General features: G+C 47.4%; 7 protein-coding genes across 7 annotated transcripts; 4 read left to right on the top strand and 3 right to left on the bottom strand.

Annotated features, from left to right (window-relative positions):
• Positions 1–1879: 1879 nt before the first annotated feature.
• T069G_07880 (major facilitator superfamily domain-containing protein) lies at positions 1880–3550 on the bottom strand (the record flags this gene model as incomplete). Its single annotated transcript, XM_056175090.1, has 1 exon — positions 1880–3550. One exon carries the CDS (start codon positions 3548–3550, stop codon positions 1880–1882), a length of 1671 nt encoding a protein of 556 aa, XP_056026039.1.
• A 1106-nt stretch (positions 3551–4656) lies between these two features.
• Positions 4657–6428, bottom strand: T069G_07879 (cytochrome p450 domain-containing protein; the record flags this gene model as incomplete). Its single annotated transcript, XM_056175089.1, has 5 exons — positions 4657–4825; positions 4889–5052; positions 5109–5219; positions 5299–5607; positions 5667–6428. 5 exons carry the CDS (start codon positions 6426–6428, stop codon positions 4657–4659), a joined length of 1515 nt encoding a protein of 504 aa, XP_056026038.1.
• Positions 6429–7345: 917 nt separating this feature from the next.
• T069G_07878 (serine hydrolase (FSH1) domain-containing protein) lies at positions 7346–8235 on the top strand (the record flags this gene model as incomplete). Its single annotated transcript, XM_056175088.1, has 2 exons — positions 7346–7484; positions 7547–8235. 2 exons carry the CDS (start codon positions 7346–7348, stop codon positions 8233–8235), a joined length of 828 nt encoding a protein of 275 aa, XP_056026037.1.
• A 1413-nt stretch (positions 8236–9648) lies between these two features.
• Positions 9649–18246, top strand: T069G_07877 (KR domain-containing protein; the record flags this gene model as incomplete). The annotated part of the gene is made up of 16 exons (XM_056175087.1): positions 9649–9982; positions 10039–10144; positions 10204–10366; positions 10422–10770; positions 10835–11299; positions 11363–11758; positions 11833–11987; positions 12051–13457; positions 13520–14323; positions 14372–14850; positions 14911–14996; positions 15058–16551; positions 16604–16872; positions 16936–17259; positions 17323–17494; positions 17564–18246. The coding sequence occupies 16 exons, from the start codon at positions 9649–9651 to the stop codon at positions 18244–18246; spliced, it is 7686 nt and encodes a 2561-aa protein (XP_056026036.1).
• A 397-nt stretch (positions 18247–18643) lies between these two features.
• Positions 18644–19703, bottom strand: T069G_07876 (short chain dehydrogenase domain-containing protein; the record flags this gene model as incomplete). The annotated part of the gene is made up of 2 exons (XM_056175086.1): positions 18644–18852; positions 18926–19703. The coding sequence occupies 2 exons, from the start codon at positions 19701–19703 to the stop codon at positions 18644–18646; spliced, it is 987 nt and encodes a 328-aa protein (XP_056026035.1).
• Positions 19704–20463: 760 nt separating this feature from the next.
• T069G_07875 (aflatoxin regulatory protein domain-containing protein) lies at positions 20464–21411 on the top strand (the record flags this gene model as incomplete). The annotated part of the gene is made up of 1 exon (XM_056175085.1): positions 20464–21411. The coding sequence occupies one exon, from the start codon at positions 20464–20466 to the stop codon at positions 21409–21411; it is 948 nt and encodes a 315-aa protein (XP_056026034.1).
• Positions 21412–22504: 1093 nt separating this feature from the next.
• On the top strand, positions 22505–24081 carry T069G_07874 (FAD binding domain-containing protein; the record flags this gene model as incomplete). The annotated part of the gene is made up of 4 exons (XM_056175084.1): positions 22505–22994; positions 23052–23204; positions 23244–23550; positions 23616–24081. The coding sequence occupies 4 exons, from the start codon at positions 22505–22507 to the stop codon at positions 24079–24081; spliced, it is 1416 nt and encodes a 471-aa protein (XP_056026033.1).
• Between the last annotated feature and the right edge of the window lie 533 nt (positions 24082–24614).

The following is a 24614-nucleotide window of genomic DNA, read 5'->3' as shown; positions in this document are numbered from 1 at the left end:
CATATGGTGCCTAGAGCCTGAAGGACGGCAATGCAGCATAATATTCCAAATGCTCAAGTGTGCACTACAGTACATCATTGATAAGTTAGAGTGCTAGGCTAATTATCTGCGTAACTGCAGTTAGACGAGACAGATCCAAAGTAAAACTTTACACTTCACATTTAACTTCTGTCAATCTTGAATACAGCAGCATCAAGAATGGCTTCCTCTTACACCAATTGCACTCCAAATCGCAAGCTCAAAGACTCTTGCGATCCATGTTCAGCATCTAAATTACGATGCAACAAACAGAAACCCACGTGTGCTCGCTGCACCGCGCTAAATCAGCAGTGCTCCTACAGTCCAGCACGACGTGCGGGCCGACCACATCGCGTACGGGAGAAGAGCCAGCAGCAATGCCCAGAAATAACAGTGGAAACCTCCATAACTTCTGTGGAAAATTCCGATCAAAGTGTTGATATGAGCCTCGACACTGCAACATTACTTGTCATGCAATCCGAAAGACATAACCAGATTAATGAACAACACCAGCAACAACAACCGGCTGAATCCTTGTCTCGCCAAGTTCCCGTTCCCATCCATGACACAAGGGAGGACTGTACTAGAGTTGCGATATCCATACTGGAACAACTAGATATTGCGAGAAGGCAGCCTGGACTAACAAACGTCAACTCAGCAACCACAGATGCGTGCCAACGACTATTGACCATATTGGTCTGTCCATGTTCCGAGAAGCCAGGTGTAGCGCTGCTCGTGGCTTGCGCATGTATTTCTCTCATGGACACGGTTCACCACTGCCACGCAGCCCAGGCTACAGCAATTCCAGATCTATCAGCCAGCACTACGACCACACCTAGTACCGAGAAGGACATATCCAATTGGCCAAGGCCCTCATCTTCACACAACAGCCAAGGCAGCGTGGAACAGTTAGCAAAGATTGCCAGGCTCATCTTGCAATTCACAGATAGATATGCTCAAGAACCAAAAGGTGGAAACGGTTGGGCGCAGACGACATGGTTGGTTGCGCCGATTGCGGCGCTGCTTCGATTTAGATTACAATCTGTCACTCATCAGGCGGCGAAACGTTTGGTCTTCTGATGAGTCGCAATCAAATATTTGAACGCTCACAAACGAAGGCGTACAATTGCCAAATGCGGTGTACTTATATGACGGCAGAGAGAGTGCAGAGGCTATAGCATATACTCAGGGAGGAATGCCTACACACGTTGTATTGCGAAAGATTTGCACCAGCTATGTAGATGCATCGCGATAGATTGATGGTAGAGTTATGATCTTATATTACCTTTTTCACATCTATATAAATCACGTCATCGTTGTTATAAGATGCAGAGGCTCATTTTCATCTGATCCTCATCTGCTTAAGTATAACAGGAGGCTTCGAAGCACAGTAGAAGGAAGGGGGCATTTAGACTCAACGGTTTATTGCCCTTTGCTATCGACACTCATAGCCGGCACCTAAAAAGGGGATGTGTGAAGAAGATATAGAACTATACATGTTCATACTGCGCAATTTTGATAGCAAATACGAAAGCTTTTAATGCCAATTGTACCAAACTGGAAATCAGAGATACTGGCAATGAACATCCATATACATATTATTTTCTCTCGTACTATCTTACACTATCTTGATTTGAAAACATACTGATGAATTTTTTTCCCTTTTCAATTCTCCTGTGGAGAAAATCTCATTTTCCTGACCGGTGACATTGGAGGAGACATGTTGTAGTAGGTCTCGCAATATAACCATAAAGAGCAATCTCTGCTTTCATATTGAGCGACAAATGAAGTCATAGGGCTAGAGTAAATCGTTAGGGGAGTGGAGATGTGTTTGGTATTCTACGTTCGATATAAGGTACTTTTATTCGCGGGTGACTGGTCCCGTCACCAACTCCGTTTCATCGTTGCCGGAGCCTTCTTTCTTCTCAGATTCGTCGAGCCCAAATTCCGTGACTAATTCTTGTCGAAGAGGGACCTCACGGATAAATAAAGCGATAGGGACGGCGACAACAGCAAATGCTATAAGCACCTGCCACGACTCCTTGATGCCCTCTGTGTATACGTGAACCAATTCTTGTTTCAGCGTGCCATTGAAAGAAGACATGAAGTCTGCCGTCGCGTGTTGATATGCGCCGCCTCGCTTCATGATTTCTCGGGTCGCCGGATCACTTATTGTATCGAGAAGATTATCGACGCGAGAGTTGAATACAGCCGACGGGATGGCTGCGCCCCAGATTGAGCCGAAACTGCGTACAAAAGCCCAAGATGCTGTAGCAACAGCAACATCAGATTCCGCAAGGGGCGCCTGCACAGCTGGCAATGTTGCCGTCAAGGCTAGTCCTCCTCCAACACCAGCAATTATCTGAAAGATGACCCATTTTGCTGTGGACGAATGCGAATCCAGGATTGTGAGACAGCCGACACCAATGGAAAGGAGGGCGTAGCCTGCCACCATTGTTGGCTTATAGCGACCAGTTTTGGCAATCGTTAACCCCCCGGCTATACCAGCTGGCATCAGGGGGATCACAATTGCTAGCAAGTTCACTCCAGATTTAAGTGGACTGGCCTCGAGAAGAACCTGGAAGTAGACGGGGAGAAAGAAGCTAAGCCAGCTCATCTCAATGCCGTGGAGGAATGTTAGTATGTAAGCAAGCAGCGAAACACTGTTGCTATAGACTCGGATAGGCATCGTCGCCTCGACCGCTAGGTATTTCTGGTGGAAATAGAAGAGCACAAGTCCTGCAGCTCCAATTAGGAGCGGAACAAGAACATGGTATGAATCCCATGCATACAGTGTACCGCCCCAAGTTAGAGCAATCAGAATTGAGACAACAGCGCTCATCAAAAGCGCATTTCCGGGCAAGTCGACACGGCGTAGACGGGCAAGGAGCGTGCCTTCACGCTTATAATGGACGCGGAGGAACAGAAAGACAAGCAACAACGCTGTTCCACCGATCGGCAGATTGATATAGAACACCCAGCGCCATGAGATATCCGTGACGATAACACCGCCAATAATAGGCCCAATGAAGGTGCCCAAAGCGAATGTGGCCATTATAACGGACATGTATTTTTGCCTATCGCGCAGAGCGACCAGATCTGCCACGATAATGTCAACCATGACGAACAAACCGCCTCCTCCAATCCCCTGTACCAGTCGAGCGGCAATCAACATTGGGGTATCTTTGGCTCCGCCGCAGAGTCCACTGCCGAGTGTGAAGAGGGAGATGGACACAAGCATGGGGATGCGGCGTCCAAAGATGTCCGACGCTTGACCGAAGAGTGGCTGTACCGCAGCCGTCGCCAGGAAATAGCCATTGATGATCCATATATACAAGGCTCCTGAATTGAGGTCGGCAGATATGGTTGGCAGCGATGTTGCGACGATCGAAGTATCGAGGCCGGCAAGCAAGATGGCAAAGCATAGGCCGGGGAAGATGGCCCAGAATCGCCAACTGTGTTTTGGCTTTGATTCGACAGGGACGATTTGGGTATTAGACGCCATGGCCTGATTTTGATCGTCCGGAGGCATTGTTCACAAGTCGCCCTGGCAGAGCTGTGGCATGAGAAAATTCTCTGGCGACGAACACAGGTTTAGGCATGTAAAGGAGTGATGGGCAAATGCGGAAGAGGTAAATCAGCCTGAGGCAGCGATGAGGTAGGAAGTGTAAAATACAACGCAAAAGTACACACTCTGAGACTCCCAACAAAGTGTGTAGGCTCTGTAACAGTTGGCTGTTGGTTAAACTTGAACGGGGTTACATCAATGTGTACATTGACTACTACTCTCTGTCACATCGGCCCTGGCTTTGTCCACTAATACCTGTCAAAGAGACTTTACATAAACAAGCTGAACTAACTTGACTCGTTGACTCGCTGTACTCGTATTTCATTCTGGATTTGATTAGACAACTCGAAGCCATGAACTCCATAGCGGGCCGGGATATGCATGCTGACCACCCAAGCGGTTTGTAAAAAAGCAGGGACCACAAACTAGCCAACATGTGTTTACATGAGAATACGACCATCATGCCAGACGGGTTTAGTGTGGTGGGTATGCGCGGGTTGCCTGTTCCAGTATGCTGATCAATTCTCGAAGTCCCTCTTTTTTTTTCTACGCCCCTTGCTATCGTAGGGTAAGACCTCACGAGCATCTACCTTGAGAGGTCATGAGGTTGATGAGTGCCCTTGGCGTGTGGCTCTCAAAGGCTTCATACCTTGTAAATCATTAGGACGCAAGCTAGTTGCCAATGAGAGCAAAAAGAGCGGCTCAGCTAGTATATATACTCGACATCTCTACGATTAGCAAGGGCTTTGTATATTTAAATATCCTAAGACGATGTCAAGCAACAAGTCATAAATTCTACCAAGCCAGTCCACTGATCCATACTTAGAGCTTAGTAGTAATGAATTGCATTAAAAAGGCTATTTTTTTTTTTTTAAAAAAAAAAAAAAAAAAAAACTCCCTTGTTTTATTGTAGTGGGAGTTGCAATTGCGTATTATCCTTTAACCATCTCCTTTGTATTCCATTATGCTAGTGGTTACATCGGATATAACGTACAATAGACTATATATACCCTTCCGTTGAGTCTTTTCTCTTAGTCGACATGATTTTCAGTTTTTAGACTCATTCACCACTACGTAGACTCTCGTCGTGCCACTCGCAGAGGCGTCGCTGTTGCTGGATGATAACCCGAGAAATAGTCATTAAACACTAGATCGCTAGGCTTGGTACCCCGAATCTCAAGATCGGCAAAGTTGCGGAAGACAGTCGCGACCGTGACGTATAACTCACAGTATGCCAAACTAATCAATGAACCCAGGTTAACCTAAAAGCAAGGGCCGAATAGAGAGAACAAGATAACTTACGGCATTCCAATGCACTGTCGACTGTCCTTTCCAAACGCTACCAGATACTTGTGCTGCTTGCTTGATCCCTCTGGATCTAGCCATCGCTCGGGGTCAAATTTATCAGGCTCTGGGAAGGCAGACGTGGTTCGGTGCATCATCCAACTTGACATACCAACCGTGGTCTAGAATTTCTTTTTCTTAGAGCTATTTATTTTGATCATCGGACTCACGTACTTACACCAGCTGGAAGAAAATAACCGTTGAAGTTGGCGCCCCCCGCAGGGACTACACGTGGTAGCCTTCCGATGACTCCGTACGCCAAGCGGAGCGACTCTTTGATAACTGCTGTCTATGCTCGGAAAACGAAGGTCGCGTTAGTCTGAAAAGTTCAAAGATGGTAAAATCTCATTTGAAACGACAATTCTCACCAAGTATGGTAGCTTTTCTAATGTTATCCACTTCATCTCTTGCGTATCGTCCGGATAAGCTTCCAAAAGCTCTGCTCGTAAGCGACGATATATGTCGGGGTTGCTGATAACGTTATATGACAGAATGCCCAATGTATTGCTTGTGGCGGCTGCAGCTGCCACAACAATCGACAAAGCAATGTCGGTCATATCATCAACGGTTCGATTGGGATCTGCTGACAGCAGTTCGTGGAAAATAGACCTCTTTTGAGATTTTTCTCGCTGAGATAGAGTCTGCGTCTTCACATTGGTGATATTCTGACGGACTCCCTACCTTTATGTGAATAGGGAGCAAATATTGAAAGCCACAGATAATAAAAGACTCTTACCTTGACTAACTTGTTATACTCTTTGAGTGCAGGACTCAACGCAGACGAGATCCAGGTTGGTAGGGATAGAGCCAATGATTCAATGGTTTTGAACTGCATAAAGAACCAAAAAGACGTCAAAAGGCCAAGAACCATATCTGAGAAATCCCGACCATAGCCTTCCTTCTCCAATGTGTCATAGCAGTCATCAAACGAGTAATCGCTGGCCACGTCTATGCTGATGGCACTGTAGAGATCTTGAAGTTCAACAAACCCACCAGGTGTCTCGCTAGCCTGATCTAGGTCTTTGCGTAGTTTTGAAAGCAAAAGTTTTGCCTTCTCTTGAACTACAGGTTCCAACTCCAGGACACCTTTTCGAGAGAAGAATGGGTTCACTGGAGCACGCCGTTTTGCGTGCTCTCGGTTGTCAGCAGCTGTGAAGAATGAACCAGGAGCCTGAAAGACATGATAATAGGCATCTGGCTTCCCATATTTGGTTCCTACATGATAGATAGTACTGTAATTCTCGGGGTCACTAAGAGAGACTTCGTCTGGCGTAATGCGAACTACAGGGCCATATTTCGCGTGGAGGCTCTCGACCTTTTGGTAAAAGCGACTTTGGTTATTGTAATAGCTGTAAAACGTCTGGTAGAGCTGCGTTATAGCTGCTAGCTTTGGTCCAGGAATCCTAGCTAACGGGTGAAATGTGAGTCGATAGGTGGCCACGACAACTGCCCAGGCTACTAGAAGCAAAGGAAGGAAGAGAACCAGCGGGATCGCCATATCTGCTGACGAGGGAGCAGCGATGTGCTTCCAATCGTTCAGCATGTATTATGTGCGGAAGAATAAATAATACCACACGCAGTTGCGGCCTCTTTGAGATTATTATTGGGAACCATGTAAGCTTTCAGCTTCTAGTTGTTGCTACTGGGGTGCATGGCGAAACTGGATTGTGAATCTCTCTACTTTAAAGCGTACAATATTAATACCCAGCACCCCATCCCTAGAGAGCTACATCACATATCACTCATCCCTGTTTGTGTTTGGCGGGCGCTACATCCAAATGCTCCGCATATTGGGTCAGATTGTGGAGGAATCTTCAGGCCAAACATTCGAGGAGTCCTGAATTAGCGCAAGGCAAGGGTTCTGATCCATCAGGCATACCACACACCATCTGACGGGGGGTTCGGGAGGATCAGTCCGCGGCCCGCAATTGGCCGAGGATGGCCTACGAATCAGGCCCATATCAGCTCAGTTTCGCTCAAGTTTCGATCTGGATGATGTTGGTTGTCAATATGAGCAGTGACGACTTTCGTAAGTGTGCGTTATGCGGTCTTACCACAAATTACCCGTTGACACATCCTACAACGTAATCGGACTCATTCCGAAGTTTAGAATCTATATGATAGGTTGCTTTTCAAACGCGCTCAAGCGCTGCTGGACACACCCTCCTTGAATTCATCCGGAATGTTCATGTCCATGTCTACGTAACATTGGTAAGATCTTACCTGCAGGGTTGTGCTCTCAAACTCCACCTCTCAAACTCAAAGACAGAAAGTCACTCTTTAGATACCTGCTCAACGATACTACATAGGACACAACTACGATTTCCTTTGTAAAGACATTTCTAAATCAAGTGTACGAACTGTTTAGAACCAATACTTTCACTCAAGCCTTGACAGAAACTCACAACATCCGCAATGCGTTTCCTTTGCCTTCACGGTCATGGGACCAACTCGCAAATTCTCAAGGCACAGCTTGATCCGCTTCTTGCTCGCCTCCCATCAGACTGGGAATTTGAATTTCTGGATGGTGAAATGAATGCGGAGCCTGCCCCTGGTGAGTCTGATTACACAACTTGCATGATTATCGGGACAACCATCTGATCGTGTCATTGTTAGGAGTTGAATCAATCTTTCCAGGCCCTTTCCTATGTTTCCATGGCGAGCCCGTCCCTGATGACGTGCAGCGCGCAGTTGACTTAGTCAAGGAGGTCGTACTTGAAGAAGGACCCTTTGATGGAGTCATTGGATTTTCGCAAGGAGCAGCAGTGGCAGCTACCGTCATTGCTCATGAAGCTAAATTGAACCCCCATCAGGAGCTCTTCAAAGTCGCCATCTTTCTGTCCGCCACAGGGCCGTTTGACCTCTCTGCTGGAAGGCTGCGTCTATCATACGAAGGCACTGTTGATGATATTAAAATTGACCGTTATGATGCCCTGGAAGGCGGGTCTCTGGTTCCTGATGATGGCACTGATTGGAAGACTGACTACCGGTCAATTGGTGTCATTCAAGAGTTCCAGGCAAGAAGAACCCATTTGAGCGATTTGGGGCAGCAGAGTATCGACGTCCTGCTTCGCTACCATTCTTCCGTTCATGGTGTGCTTATCAACATTCCCACTGTCCACGTGGTTGGGTTTAAAGACGATTATGCGAATCAGGGACGGGATCTAGCAGCCATTTGTGACCCTAAGATCTCGCAGGTTGTGACTCACGATGGCGGCCATCAATTACCCAGGGACTTACGGACGGTTACCAAAACTGCGGAAGCCATACAATGGGCCGTGGATCGCATGCTCTTCCACAACTAGTCTAAATGCTGTTGTCTTGAGTAAAGACTTATTATATTAGATGTTTGCGTTGTGCAACATTAGAGTGCTCTGAAATTGTTGATTCGTCTTGAACTTATTAGGAAATGTATGTACAATTCTTGTGAGATGAGTCCTATTAAAGTTTCGTTTCCAAGATATTCAGTCAACTAGTGGCTAAAGAACCTCTCTCGTTAGGCATGGGAGAGTTCAAATTATTTCCGGGTATCTATTGGTTCCACTTTTTACGGCTTGCCTCTGGCCGGTTGCCTACTCCGAGTACGTATTCTTCTTTTAACGGCTAATATGTAATCTTCATCCCTGTTGGGGTGGATGATTATTGATGGTACATATGTCAGAATCGATAGAATGAATGAATACGCTCTCCTAGCAGGGGCTGAAGAAAACCCCACTTGTTTAGATGAAGTAGACGCCTTCCTCTAACATCTGTTGGCTCATTGAGCGATACTTTTCAGAAGGATCAAAGGCGATGTCACGCCACTGTGAAGAACTCATGATCGCCGTAGGATTCATCTACGCATCTATGCACACCTCGGCCCGCCGCCGCCGAGATGGCACTCTCAGGGTTCAAAAGTCAGTGCTTCGGAGGCTTAGCGGTACTATATCAAAAGCGATTAACTAATAACCGCCCAGCATAACTCAGCAACTAGTAGACTTTAAATGTGTTTTTACAAGTTGTTAAATAAGATGGCTTGATGTATGTTGAATTGTGAAGTTGTTGATACAACTCTTGCGCTGGGTATATGTCCAAGTTATCCCTGGAAACCAGTTTGTTACCGCTTATACTACGAAAATTTTAAGCTGGATCTAGTTGAGCATTGAGCTCACTGGTCCATCCACCATCCTTGTCAAATAGGCTTATCCTTATGAAAGTAAAAGCCATGTCAAAGAGCATGCCCCTGTCGGTAATCATGCATGGTCAGCTTCCTTTGGTATCTATCGTTTCATTCATGAGCATTTATGAGCATTCATGAGATGTGGAGTACCCCGCCGCATCCCATGAAGTAATGAGTTGGTTGTTGTTTTTTAAACGAATTGGGATACGCCGAAACGCATCAAACAGAATCCGTTGTTGCGGAGAATGGGGTACGTAAGACTTCTACAGTAAATCGCCAGGATTGCGGGTAACGGCTTGGATTCGACCTATTTTCTGACACACACTCATGAGCCTGTTTCTCGGACTTGCAATTGCGAGCGTAGACTGTGCGGCTGTCTTCTGCGAGGTCCCTTGAGAGAACACACATATAATACATAGTGCCCCTGAATCTACATGTAGTCACGCCCATTTGCAAACTAAGAGAATATCCTGTTCGTTGATCTCAACTAGGATCCTAATTCTTCTGCCTTTTTTCTTGGTTTCTCTAAAGCATGTCTTCCCATAATGATGCCACCAACATGGCTGTAGAGGATGCTGTGATGCCCATTGCCATTGTTGGCATTGGCGGTAGGTTTCCAGGAGAGGCCACAAACCCTGATCGATTATGGGAGATGATCTCAAATGGCCGTAATGCTCTCTCTGAAGTGCCAAAGGAGCGTTTCAATATCGATGCGTTCTATCACCCCTATGCCGAAAGGCAAGGTACAATGAATGTCCGAGGAGGACACTTCCTCAAGGAAGACGTTTCTCTTTTTGACGCTCCATTCTTTTCTATCACAGCCAAAGAGGCCCATGCTATGGACCCTCAACAAAGACTTGCACTAGAAGTTGCATACGAAGCTCTTGAAAATGGTATGTCTTCCTTGCTCTAAGTCATAGTTTTAATTCTGTCTCTAATAAGCTTTTAGCTGGCATGAAAATGGAAGATGTGCTAGGCTCTCAGATGGCCTGCTATATGGCGTCTTTCACAAGAGACTATGCAACGCTACGAGGCCATGACGCAGAAGATATTCCGTGAGCAATGAGACTTCTTCCATCAGCCCATGAGTAGATCTCAGCTAATATTTTTATAGGATGTATGAAGGCACTGGCAATGGTTCTGCCATGATATCGAACCGTCTATCTTGGTTTTTTGATCTGAAGGGACCTAGTCTCAGTTTAGATACTGCCTGCTCTTCTTCACTAGTTGCACTACACCTTGCCTGTCAGAGTATCCGGTCTGGAGAGACAAGATCTGTAAGAAAAATGGCGTGTATTGTCTATGAAGCTATGCTAACGAAACTGGAATTAGGCCATGGTCGGAGGCACAAATCTAATACTTATGCCAGAAATGCAGATTGCCATGACATCTCTGCATTTCCTTAGCCCTGATAGCAAATCTCAGTCATTTGATCACAAGGCAAATGGCTACGCGCGTGGTGAAGGCGCCACAGTCGTCGTGATTAAGGCCCTTGAAGATGCTCTGCGGGATGGTGATACGATCAGAGCCGTTATTCGAGGCACAGGAGTCAACCAAGACGGAAAGACCCCAGGAATCACGCTGCCTTCGGCAAAAGCTCAGGAAGATCTCATCAGATACACATACAAAACTGCGGGATTACCATTTGAGGAGACGGGCTATTTCGAGGCTCACGGTACTGGTAAGTTTATTAACATTTCGCTTCCTGTTTATTTGGGTCCGTTACTAATAATGATTCTGGATAGGTACCGCGGCTGGTGATCCTCTCGAATGTGCTGCCATTGCTGCCACGATCGGCGCCACCAGGCCTAAAGATAGCCCTCTCTTGATAGGATCAGTCAAAACAAATATTGGCCACATGGAAGGAGCCAGTGGTCTAGCCGGACTGATCAAGGCTGTGTTTGCACTGGAACGGGCGTTGATTCCTCCAAACCTCTGGTTTGAAAAAGCGAACCCCCGTATCCCATTGGAGAAATGGGGCCTTGAGGTGTCAACAAAGCTTCAGCCTTGGAGAGAGAGCGGTCTTCGTCGCGCCAGTATCAATTCTTTTGGATACGGCGGCACTAATGCCCACTGCATTCTAGACGACGCTTATCACTACCTAGAAACCCGAGGGCTGAATGGGGCGCACAACACTCTTGTATCTCCGGAACCGTTGTCAGAAGAGAGTGCAAGCTCTGAAGACAGCAGCAGCAACAGCAGTGATGCTGGTGAGGCCACTGACAACAGTTCGGCCACGTCTGAGTCCATCAGTGGTGAGGAGAAACCAGTAGATACATCGTCGCCCAAACTGTTCATGTGGTCATCAAACGAGCAAGCCGGTATCGAACGCACAGCGACACAACTGCTCAAGCATCTAGAGTCACAGCAGAGAACGGACATCAACTTCCTCGGCAATCTGTCTCATACACTGGCTGCTGGTCGATCTAGGCTCTCTTGGAAGGCGTACACTGTTGCATCATCCACTGAAGAGCTCATCTCGGCCTTGAAGAAGAGCCCTAAGCCGGTGCGATCGTCGCAAACTCCTGTCTTATACTTCGTCTTCACCGGCCAGGGAGCTCAATGGTTTGCCATGGGTCGCGAACTGCTAGCATATGAGTCATTTAGGAAGAGCTTGCAGGATGCGACTGACTACTTCAAGAGTATCGGGAGCGATTGGGACCTTCTTGGTAAGTGAATTCGGCTGAGGCATTTCTGCTTTTTTTCTTGTTTCAGTCTCATCATATTAATTCTGCATATACAGAGGAACTACAAAGGAGTGAAAAAGATTCACGAATTAACGAGTCGCGAATTAGCCAGCCGGCCTGTACTGCCTTGCAAGTTGCTGTGATTGACCTTTTGGCGGAGTGGGATATTCGCCCTTCAGTGGTTCTCGGGCATTCCAGTGGAGAGATTGCAGTGAGTTTTATAACATGAGTATGCTCTGAATATCATCAAATACTAATCATCAACGTTGTCAAGGCCGCATATGCCAAAGGCGCTTTCACCAGGGATGAAGCTTGGAAGATCGCCTTTCACCGTGGTCGCCTGTCTAGCGGCATAGAAAAAGAGGGCTCTATGCTTGCTGTCGGACTTGGAGAGACTGAGGTTGCACCCTACCTGGCAGAAGTCGACGCCAAACACGGCAGTGTTGTTGTTGCTTGCATTAACAGCCCTTCAAGCGTGACCCTATCCGGAGACTCGGCAGCCATAATCCAAGTTCAAAATGCACTCGAAGAAGCGAAAATCTTTAATCGAAGGCTCGCTGTCAAGACGGCCTATCACTCTCCTCATATGGAGTTGATTGCAAAAGACTACTTGCAGTCATTGAACGGTTTGCGTCCATCTGAGTCGTCCGCAAAGACGGTCATGTTCTCCAGTGTCACAGGCAAGGTGATTGACAACGCTGCACTTGCCGCGCCCTCATACTGGGTGTCAAACATGGTCAGCCCGGTACGGTTCAGTCAGGCCGTGGAGGCTGCTATCGAGTACAATCCGACTAAGAAGCGTACTGCTGGTAGCTCTCAGTTCGTTGACCTCATTGTCGAGATTGGCCCGCATTCGGCACTCCAAGGCCCCTTGAAGCAAATTTTAGATGCGAATCGGTCCAAGCTGAAGCATGACGTCCCGTATATCTCTGTCATCTCACGCAATGTGGACGCTGTGAGAAGCTGCCTCGATGCCATTGGAAAGCTGGCCCAACGAGGCCACCCAGTGGACATTTCTCGAGTGCATGTAATGACGGAAAATGAGAGTCAGCGACCCCAGTTCCTTACCAACTTGCCTCCATTTGCCTGGAATCATTCCACAAAGTACTGGTACGAATCTGCTGTCTCCGCAGCGTTCCGTCACCGAAAGCTTCCTCGTTACGATCTCGTCGGAGCACTCAGCGAGCATTCTACTGACGTTGAGCCCTGCTGGACCAACTATCTACGTGTCTCAGAGGCTCCTTGGATTGAACATCACAAAGTCCAGGGTACGATCCTGTATCCATTGTCAGGCATGATGGTCATGGCTATTGAAGCTGCTCGCCAGATTGCAGACCACACGAAGGAAATCGATGGATTCCAGATTCGTGATGTCTCTGTTGGTAAAGCCATGGTCCTGGCCAGTGACGCACCCACTGAGACGAGACTTCAATTCCGGCCACGTAGAGCAGGTACTCGCCTTCCAGATGCCTTCTGGAATGAATTCACCATCTCGTGTAGGAGCCGATCTGGTGTTTGGACTCAGCACTGTACGGGTCTTATCGCCGTCAAGTATGTGGCAGAACATAATCCGACATTCCATAATGAAGAAGAAGCGTCGTCGCGTCGACATCGCGCAGAGTACGAAAGACTGTCTACCGCAGGATTCAAGCCTGATGATCCCCGTCAGGTTTATGCCTCAGTATGTCTGCCCCCGTCTAAACTAACTGATTGGAAAATATGTCATACTAATCTTTTCTATAGCTTGCCGAACTTGGACTCCAATGGGGACCGACATTCACGGGTCTGGTGCACATCAGCTCCGGTGACTTTGAAGCTCACTGTGAACTTGAGATCCCAGACACTAGGAAGTTCATGCCAGAAGGCTTCGAGTATCCTCACGTTATTCACCCAGCTGCATTGGATAACTTCATTCAAATGGTTATCCCAGCATGTACACCTGCGGGAGTCCAACTAGAAAAAGCAAAGATTCCTCGATTTATCGAAAGCATTTACATCTCCAGCAAGATTAGCTCCAAACCTGGCACTCGGTACTATGGTTACTCAAAGTCTAAGCCATACGGCTACAATGAGTCTGTTGGAACGATTGTTGCATCTGATGAAGCTTGGAAGAAGCCTATGGTCATCATCGAGGGCTGTAGAATCATTTCTCTCGAGAACATGACAGATGGCCTCTCTACCGAGTCGGCAGCGACAACAACGTCCTTGAGAAAGCTTGGTGCCCACACAGAATGGGATATTGACTTGGAGCAGATGTCCTTGGATACTGCTCAAGCATTTTTTGCTCCTTATGGCGCCACCATCCCCGATGCAGATGTTGATGTCGTTCGTGATTTGGAGCTGGCATCATTCATCTTCTGCAAGAGGGTGCTTAGTCGATTCTCAGAGGAAGATTCCAAGAGCTTCGCGCCGCATCACCGTATTTTCTACGAGTACATGCGTCACAGATATGAACTTGCAAAGCAGGGCAAACTCGACTGCCAAACGGTTGGAAAGGATTCGGTCGACTGGCTGAATATGACCAAAAAAGAAGAAGACGAAGTTCTGGCACGTGTAGCTGAGGCGTCAGTTGATGGAAAGCTTCTTTGCCAACAGGGTTTCCACTTTGACGAGATCTTGCGCGGCGAGCTTGAACCTCTCCAGGTCTTGATGCAGGATAGTCTCCTGACACATTATTACCGAAATGCTCTAGGAACTAACAAGTGGAACCCTATTATTGCCAAATATGTCCAACTCAAGTCGCATAAGAAGCCCCTACGAATTCTTGAGGTCGGCGCGGGTACGGGAGGTACCACCTCGGTCATTCTCGCAGCTCTGGGCCAGCGGGAGGAGGCTGCCGCCAGGCTTGAGTCTTACACATTCACTGACATTAGTGGTGGCTTCTTTGGCGCTGCTGCCGCTGATTTTGACGAATGGGCTCCATTTTTGGAGTATAAGGTACTCGATATTGAGAAGTCCCCAGTACAGCAAGGCATCCAAACAGGTGTTTACGACATGGTTGTAGCCAACAATGTTTTGCATGCAACCTCAGCTATCAGCACGACTCTGGCTCATTGCAGAGAGTTACTGAAGCCGTAAGTGTATTCGATTTCCTCCGTCTAATTACCCTTTTTACTAACAGTTTGGTACCTTAGGGGTGGTATTCTGTTGCTCGGAGAGCTTACCACTACCCTGGCGAGAGTTCCTATGATCTTTGGATCCCTCCCTGGATGGTGGGCAGGTACGTAATAATCGCGATTCGATTTCATTATGCCACAGAGTTGACTAACAGAGCAAACTAGGCGAGAATGATGGCCGTAAATGGGGCCCCAGACTCTCCGAAGGGCTGTGGGACACTCGACTCCGTGAACAGGGCTTCAGTGGCGTCGATTTGACATTCCGCGACCACAGTACTGAGCACTACTCGATCTCGCTTATGTTTTCTACTGCTAGTCCCTTACCTCAACCGGAGCTTCCTAGAAGCATTACAGTTGTCACGCCTTCAAACCCGACCACCGCTACAAAGGCATTGGCCTCGAAGCTGGTGGCAAAGTATTCACCTGTGGCCAATGTTGTTGTCAAGTCTCTTGGCGAAATCTCTACTTTCGATCTGAGCAATGAGACGACACTTTCCTTGCTTGAAGCTGAGACGCCTCTTTTGCAAGACATCAGCAGCGCAGACTTTGAAGCCGTCAAACACCTCCTTCTTACTTCTCAGCACACCCTCTGGTTTACTAGGGGAGGTGCTTTAGAGACCCCCAATCCTGGGGCCAACTTGATTGCGGGATTGGCACGAACAATAAGAGGAGAGATTCCGAGCATGTTGCTAACCACATTGGATCTGGACCCGTCTGATGACATTGACTCTGTCGACTCATTGTCTGGAATCGACAAGGTGCTCCGTTCCATGACACAGGCGAGCCAAATTGAGCGTCCGGACTGGGAGTACGCACTCCAAGGAGGACAGCTTCACGTCTTACGTCTGACACCTAACAAGGCAGTCAATGCAATGTTCGAGGCTAGCAAGACTGAGCAGTCCGTCTCCATGCTCCCATTTAACCAACCAGGACGTGCGCTTGCTCTGGCAATCAAGACGCCTGGTATGCTCGACACATTCCAATTTGTCGATGATGAGGAACATCCCAAGCCTTTGAAGAGTCATGAAGTTGAGATTGAGGTCAAGGCTGTTGGCATGAACTTCCACGATGTCATGATTTCGATGGGTCAGATCGCTGATACCGATCTGGGAGTTGAATGCAGTGGTGTCGTTACACGTGTCGGCGATGGCGTTACCAAGTACAAGCCAGGTGACCGTGTCATCACATTCCGTTTGGGTTGCTTCCGTACTTTCTTACGCAATCCCGAAGGCATGTTTGAAAAGATTCCTGACACTTTATCCTTTGACGACGCTGCCTCGATTCCTTGCGTATACTCCACGGTGTACTACTCGCTGTTCTATGTGGCTCGCTTGGAGCGCCACGAGACTATCCTTATTCATGCTGCCGCTGGTGGTCTAGGACAAGCCGCAATTATCCTTGCACAGCACATCGGCGCCGAGATCTTCGTTACAGTGTCTTCAGAAACCAAGAAGCAGTTCCTCATCGACACATACGGCATTCTACCTGACCATGTTTTTAACAGCAGAGACCACAGTTTTGCAGCTGGAATCAAGCGTATGACCAATCAGAAGGGCGTGGATGTTGTTTTGAACTCGTTGGCTGGTGAGGCTCTGCGACAGACTTGGCTTTGCGTGGCACCTTTCGGCCGCTTTATTGAGCTTGGCAAGAAGGATATTGGTAAGCTTATGTCCTTCATGAATTAAGTATCAATTGTTAACCTGAGTCACAGTTGGAAACACCGGCATCGATATGAGCAAATTCATGGACAATATTGCTTTTGTCGGTGTTAACATGCTTTCGGTTTATCGTGATAACATTCCATTATTCGGTCGTATCATGGCCGACGTCATGAAGGCCCTGGCGGATGGCATCATCCGACCGGTGCAGCCGTTGAGGGTCATGAACTTTTCACAGATTGAAGAGGCCTTCCGTATTATGCAATCCGGAAAGCACATTGGCAAGATGGTTCTCAGCGCTGGACCTGAGGATCTTGTTCCGGTATGTAAACATATAGATTTCAACTTTAAACACAACTGGGATGCTAATAGGCGACGCGCATAGATTGTTTCCCAGAAGAGCAAGCCATACTCCTTCTCTCAGGATGCGACGTACATGATTCCAGGAGGCCTCGGAGGTCTCGGCCGTTCGATCGCCGCCTGGATGGTTGACCAAGGTGCACGGCATGTTGTTTTCACAAGCCGCTCCGGAGCCACTAAGCCGCCAGCTCGCAAGCTGGTGGATGAATTGACCAAGAAGGGGGCAAAGATTCTCGCATTCGCGTGCGATATCAGCGATGCCTCCGAGCTCAAGGACGTACTCAAGACTGTCAAAGACAACAAGTTTCCCCTTATCAAGGGCGTCGTTAACTGCGCTATGCAGCTTCAGGTAAGCAATTCAGCTGAGTATGCGCCAAATATCTGTATGAAAGAGGTGCTAATCAATATGTAGGACGTGTTATTCGAGAACATGAGCCTTGAGGACTTCAATGCTGCTATTAGGCCCAAGGTTTACACCACCAAAAATTTGCACGACCTTCTACCGAGAGACATGGATTTCTTTATCTGCCTTTCGTCGACTGGAGGCATTGTTGGATCTCGTGGCCAAGGGAATTACAATGCGGGTGAGTTACGCAATAATGCCATTTTGAACGCGGCTTTTGAGAATGGCATATGCTGATATACCCATCTAGGCAATACTTACCAAGATGCGATGGCCCATTATAGAAGATCTCAGGGTCTGCCGGCAACGAGTATCAATCTCGGGGTCGTACTTGGTGTAGGTATTACAGCCGAACGTGGAGAGATCCTGTCATACCTTAAGACGGGAGCCATGATTGGTATCCACGAGCAAGAAGTCCTGGCTGTCGTCCAAGCCGCCATGTCTGGGGAAATGCCAATCCAAGCCGTCGTTGGTCTTGCAACTGGTGGGCATCTCGAGAAGAATGGACACGAAGATCCGTTCTGGTTCAGCGAGGCACGATTCGGGCCTCTTCGCATCTTCGACACCCAGCAGCTGCAGGCAAGCAGAGCAAGTGACTCTGGCGACTCTAACGCTGATCTCCAAGCCGTGTTGCGAGGAGCGAGCACTTTGGCGGAAGCAGCAGATGCCGTCTGCGTGGCTCTTGTGCGCAAGCTCGCTAAGGCCATGATGGTGGAGATTGAGGACCTTGATCCAACCAGGCCGGCGAACTCTTACGGTGTCGACAGTCTGGTCGCTGTTGAGGTCCGCGCCTGGGTCTTCAAGGAAGTAAAGAGCGACGTTTCTGTGTTTGATATTTTGAGCAACATGCCATTGGCGTCTCTGGCTACCAAGATTGCTGCAAAGTCGTCCCTTTTGCCTCCCACAATCTCGGGTACGGACGATGACGCATAAACTGTATCCAGCTACAAGTATGTCATGGTGTCTGGATGATATATATATATTCGTATGCTAAATATGGTGCCAAGTATGTTCGTATATATACGCCTATGAGTATTTGCAAGCAACATGAGGAAAATTGTGTTTCGTGTTTCACTAGTGTTTAGCTCCGTCAATATATAGCATCATCAGCTTATCAATATAGCAGCAACGCCTATTGCTCTCTTCCCAACAGGTCCACTATAAGCTTATTATTAAGAATCACTTTTTAAATCATAAAGCATGCGCTACAACTTTCGACATCGATGGCGGTGTATTTCTCGCTTTATTTATATAATCTGCATATGACTCATGGTCTCCTGACGGTAACTTCACCTTGCAAGGTTACTTTGCTTTAACCCATTTGTGAACTTTAAGCTCCAAATGCAGGGTTTCCATTAACGTATCGCGGGAACCCCTTCATACCAAACCCAAGATCACCACCTGGCTTGCCGTCGTTCCAAATTTCGTTCTTGCGTTTCTTGAGTTGTTCGACATCCCAAGCCGCAAATACAAGCTTGCCGTGAAGGAAAGCAGCCTCAGGCGAGGCGACCCAGACAAGGAAATCAGATGGCAGAGAAACTAAGCAAAAAAAGAAAAGAGGCATGTCAGTTTCATCATATCTCCAAGATAGATCGTTACGGTAGGTACTTACTGTCATCCGGTGGGAGACCCAATTTTACCTTCTCTGCTAGCTGCCTAGACATTGCAGTATCGATGACCCCAGGGTGTACTTGGTGAAGTCGTACGTGTTCATTCTCGACTGCAAGGCTCTCTAGGAGCTTGAAAGCGGCCATCTTGCTGCTCACATAGGCGCCCATTTTTGGGTAAGGAGTGTAAAAAATGCCCGCAGAGGTTAAATTGATAAAAGTGAAGATCCTTTTCGCGAGTTTCTTGGTCCCGTCGGGGTCGGCGGAGTTCTTGTCTTCGGGTTCCGCGACGGGCTTTGGGTTAACCTCAAGGAAAGCCATCGCGACTGCTAGCGTTCCGACGACAGTTGTCTTATAGTTATCGAGAAATGATTCAGGCTTGGCATTAATGAGGAGATCAGGGTCAGGCAAGATCCCAGCAGCGTGAACTAAGACGTCGATGCGGCCAAACTCCGATGCGACAAGCCGGAATACTTCAAGAACTCTTTCGAAATCCGAAAGATCGACCAAGTGTTCCTGCACAACTAGGTCTCCATGAACCTTCCTGATAGAATTCGCGGTTTCTTTTAGGTCTTTTTCGTTGCTGCGGCCAAGGAGGATGAGAGCCTTCGGCTTAGATTTTGCAAAGGACGAGGCTGTAGCGCGGCCAATGCCACCAGAGGCTCCGGTGATCAAGACCACTTTCTCCGCAGTTGAGAGGTCCTTCAATGTGGGAGCAATCTGTGGATAGGTCTTGTTGTGAAGCGTCTCTGTGTAGGAGAAGATTGGTCGTTCTCCTGCCATTTTGTCGAAACGTGAGTTCAGTCAAGATGGTTTTGGTAAGTAAAGCGTATGAGGAACAGCAGAAAATCGAACCGATAGTTATCAAAGGACGAGTCGCAGTAAAAGTATGGAAAGTTGGATGCCCCGACATTGGCAACACGACTCAATCTGCCTGCTTTTATACACAAAAAACATAACGCATATACATGAACGGACGTACATGCAGCCATAGGGAAGCGGCGTTGGTGGTGAAACACTGTGTGATGTAATTGTTGTTGGGAGGAATGAGCAACTCGCACCAAAATCCCCCCGTTACATTGCATTAGTTTAGCATATGGATCCTTTCGGTGTTTCTCGCAAGTGCGATGATACTCAAAAGTCCGTTGGCTCATGCATCCGGCCGCAGCCCCCAATAATGCGGATGGAATCCTTTTATCCTTCGCAATTCACGTACTTTTGTCTTACAGGAAGCGAGCCACATCCGGTCTGCGGCTGAGCGACATTTGAGAGGCATTAGCGACATGCATATCAATGTCTCAGCTGAGTGGCTTGCCGCTATGTCGAGAAGACACGTACTGCGAGCTTCAAGTGATTATTACGGGAGACTGAGTGCAGACGCATGTATATAGCGTTAATCTCATCACATGTATGTACATAAAGACGTTACAGATATTTTGGTGCTGCAAGTATACATGCGCGCTGCATCGCCATATTGTTCTGCATCAGAAACAGAAACCTACCTCCGATACTACATTTTGCAATATACATTGTTTCAAACACCATGGAAGTCACGGGCGAACTTGATCGCGGAACTTCTCTGCCGCCCCCAGTCGCATCACTCGATCATCTAATGGATGTCGAAAGTTTTGTCGCCTCGGTTGGTGACCTCTTGAGCCCCCCTGACTTTGATACATTCGACTTCGAGAACAAAAGCCTCTCGCCGAAGTGGCTTGAGGACGTCTTCTCCATAACGCCCCCATCATCTTCAGATTTTATTCCTCCACCTAATGTCGAGAACAAGAGCCTACCTTTGGAAACCAAAGCATCTTCTACAGAATCGCAAACTTGTCAAAACCAACAAGGCCTTTGCATTGGCTTAGCAACAGGACTGCTCAAGTCAATGCATTCCAGTTCCCCGTCATGTCTCTTGGGCGTAGGCAGCCATGATGGCAAGCCGCAGGTGTCTCGGGCAGTGGACATTGTCTTGTCCGCCAACTATGAGGCTTTACAGTCCATGCGGGGCTTACTCCGATGCCCCTGCTATTACACAAGCCCTCAGTTACAACTTCTTGTGACAATTGTCTGCGCTGAGGCCATCGCGTGGTACTGGCGCATTATCGACACTTATAGCCACTACCGTAGCACGAACATGGATAGCGGCATCCTACCAACGGAGAGAGTCGAGATGTCGCGGAGATCTTTCTTCATTGGTGGCCAGTGCCTGGAAAGCCACCTAGAGGCGAAGCTTATTAGCCAAGTTGTATCTAGTAGGCTCCAGGAACTGGAAGATCTGATCGGAGACATTTCTTGGAATACGGAACAATCGGCAGCTATCACTAGTGAGCCTAAAAACCATCCAATGTACAGTGCAGTACATCTTAGAATGGATGCTTTCCTCAATACTCAGTTGGCTGCTGTTCGACGGGAACTATTCAACCTACAGTATGAATCCCAGAGTCATAATGAAGAGACTCCTGGTCAAGGATATTACAGACCAACAGCTAGATAAAGGATTTAAGCCGAATGTTTTTCTCTTGCGTTGTAAAAATTCCGGGAAGATGCCACCCTCACTTGTTAGATAGAGAACTGAGAATTACAATAATTTACGCGACACTCCACTATAGACTCAATTGAACTGTCGATCTCCAATCATAGAACTAGCATGCGACAAGTTTAACCTGAGGGGTTGAAATGCAAAATAGCCCAAGGAACCAATGTCTATGCAGGGTTACTAGGACTTTCGCATTGAAGGAGAATAGTGATCTCCGCGCATTACTCCTTTGCCCCGGAATGCCATGTGATTTGCCTCCATTCAATATTCCAGTCAATATTCCACGAAGACAGCTGAAAGACATTTGCTCAGCTTCCCCTGCATCCTTCTCATCTCCTATCTAAAATTAGCGCCCAGCGCTTCCATAAACAGAAGGTTACTGCGCGTTGGTTGGGCCAAAGTCGGGATCCGAGGATCCCTGTAGCTTACATACGATGATGGGGCGAAGTTAATGGGGCGAAAACTTGGGCCACGAAGGCATCGCTGGATTCAGGATTACATCTAGCAGTCTGCGCCGGAACAGCCGCTGGCATAGCCTTTTGAGGCTTCACGTAGGCCCTCAATATTGCCTCTCTATTTTTTCCATCGGAATCCGTGTCGTGTGCTGTTGATGCCGACATCCCGACTAACATCACACCAGCATCAATACGGGGGATCAAGAGTGCCCCCAAGGCGTCTAAACCCTGCCACAAACAGGCTACGAGGCTCTTTGTAGCTAGAAGAAGCGCGTCTATTTTCATCACAGTTGAGAGGCATCCTCTGGTTGACCAGGCATCCCTTCATACGTGAAAGCCTCACTTTTAGACAATGGATAGGAAGAAGACATATATATCTATAAGAATCTTGATGACCATTCATATCTGAGATAGAGACCATAGACAAGAGATTCCGGCATTCGTTTATTGACCTCAATTTCCTTACATGACATTGAACTGGAACTATCATTTTTTATTCTTCTCTTCCCTCTTTGTCTGTCGTTTCAACTTGGACTGCCCTACACTTCAATCCCAGATAACTGCCAAAGAGCTTCATCTGAGTCCATAAATTCAAAATGTATCGATTTGTCCTCCATTTCCTTGCAGCAGCTCTACCAGCTGCTGCTTCTGTGGTGCAGACATGCAGACGCCTCCATACTCAGATTCCGGGCCGTGTCTTTTACCCAGACAGCGCAACGTACAATTCATCCATTTCCTCCTACTACAGTGGGCAGGAACGCGAATTAAATCCTAGCTGCATTTTCAGGCCCACAACCACCTCTGAAGTGTCTCAGTTCATCAAGTTAATTGCTGATTGTGGAGATGTCAAGTTTGCTGTTAGAGGTGGTGGCCACACGCTCTGGACCGGAGCCGCAAATATTGACGATGGCATCACGGTCGATATGCGTTCGTTGAACGGTTTGGATTTGAGCAACGACCACAAAATTGCCCGTCTTGGCGGCGGTGCAGTTTTCAGCGACATTTACCCTAAGCTCGTGCCTTATAACTTGACCGTTATGGGAGGTCGTGTTCCAGGTATTGGAGCAGGTGGTTTCGTTACCGGCGGTATGTTCTAATAGTATTTACCGTTTTCAAGGTCGTAGAAAGCTAACTTGCCCTCAGGTGGTATCACATTCTTATCCCGCAGACACGGCTACAGCTGTGATAACGTCTACGGCTATGAAGTTGTTCTTGCGAGCGGTAAAGTCGTCTATGCCACCGAGAGTTCTTATCCCGACCTCTGGCTCGCCCTGAAGGGTGGCTCGAACAACTTTGGTATCGTCACTCGATTTGATCTTGCTACTTTCCCACTAGGAAATATGTGGTATAGCGATCTCAGTTATAACTACACTGAAAGCGTGCTTTCGGCACATGCCAAAGCCTTCAGCAACTTCATGAAGCCCGCCAATTACGACAGCGCTGCCATGATGGGAGTATTCTTGTATTATACGGGTCAAGGTTTTGGTGTCTCCGACGCCATGTGGTACGTTGAAGATGTTGCACACCCAGCCGTTTACGATGCCTTCACCAAGATCCCCAACCTGGGCGGCACATCGGAGCTTGCCACTGTTGATAAAGTCGTGGAAACTTTTGGGGAAAATCTTCCTGCTACTACGGGCCGGTACGTAATAACTGTATTGGTTGAATCAGTTACATTGGCTAATGTCATTACGTATATCATTACAGATCATATCAACTCACCTTGACTTTCCAAAACCCTCCTGCTGCCATCTACACAGAGTTGTTTCAAATCTGGGAAAAACGCATCACCGCTCTCGCCAATGTCAAAGGGCTCTTCATTGAGTTCCTCTTACAACCTCAGCCGGTCACTAATGGCACTAATATGTTTGGTCTCACTCCCGGGAAGACCGATGATGTGCTCATCGATATGACGGCTGCCTACGATAATGGGTCTGACGATGCATTGGTTCAATCGATCATCAACGACATTGTCAACAGGCAAAGGGCATTCTTGAAATCTCGTGGATATCTCCTCGACTTCATCTATCTCAACTACGCTGATATCTCACAGAACGTGCTTAGCACCTGGGGCAACAAGAGTCTCTCCAAACTCCGGGCTGTTAGCAAGAAGTATGACCCCAAGGGTATGTTTCAGAAGAAATCTCCCGGTGGCTATAAGCTCTTCAAATAAATGTATGATATGGTGTTGTGTTGTATATGCACACTGTCATTATCTGTTAGTTGTACTCCCAGGGGCCGACTGTTCAGACTTGCAAGGCGAAGATTCACATGTGGCTGCTTGAAGCTTGGCTGGAACCCAGACAAACGAAATTGTATCAGGACTATTGGATTCGTCGTGTATGCTTTCTGTATTTTAGTTCTATTATAGACGCTATAGTTAGTTAGATAGACAATTTTTCATCTTCAAGACATCTACCCCAGTGATAAAGTCTCTCGATGCATTTAAATCGCATATAATCGGACTATTCGATCGCCTTTTTCTTCTATTACTTGCCATAGTTAGATAATACATGTAGCTAATGTAATAGGCGTGGCGCTGAGTGATTGTGATTCTGATGTAAGCAGGGTACCTATGTTAAGTTATTTCAGCAACTTGGCCTAGTAATAATAATTTACTGGTTTGTGTCTCAACGGCATCCATTGTTTGCTTAAAAAGTGGTGCAAAAATTCTCAAATAAAGTTCTAGGAGCTAATATTCTATTT

Source organism: Trichoderma breve, chromosome 5 (assembly GCF_028502605.1).
Source record: "Trichoderma breve strain T069 chromosome 5, whole genome shotgun sequence".
NCBI classification, from domain to species: Eukaryota; Fungi; Ascomycota; class Sordariomycetes; order Hypocreales; family Hypocreaceae; genus Trichoderma; species Trichoderma breve.
The sequence above is the reverse complement of the archived record's forward strand: the minus strand, read 5'-3'. Positions and strand labels throughout refer to the sequence as shown.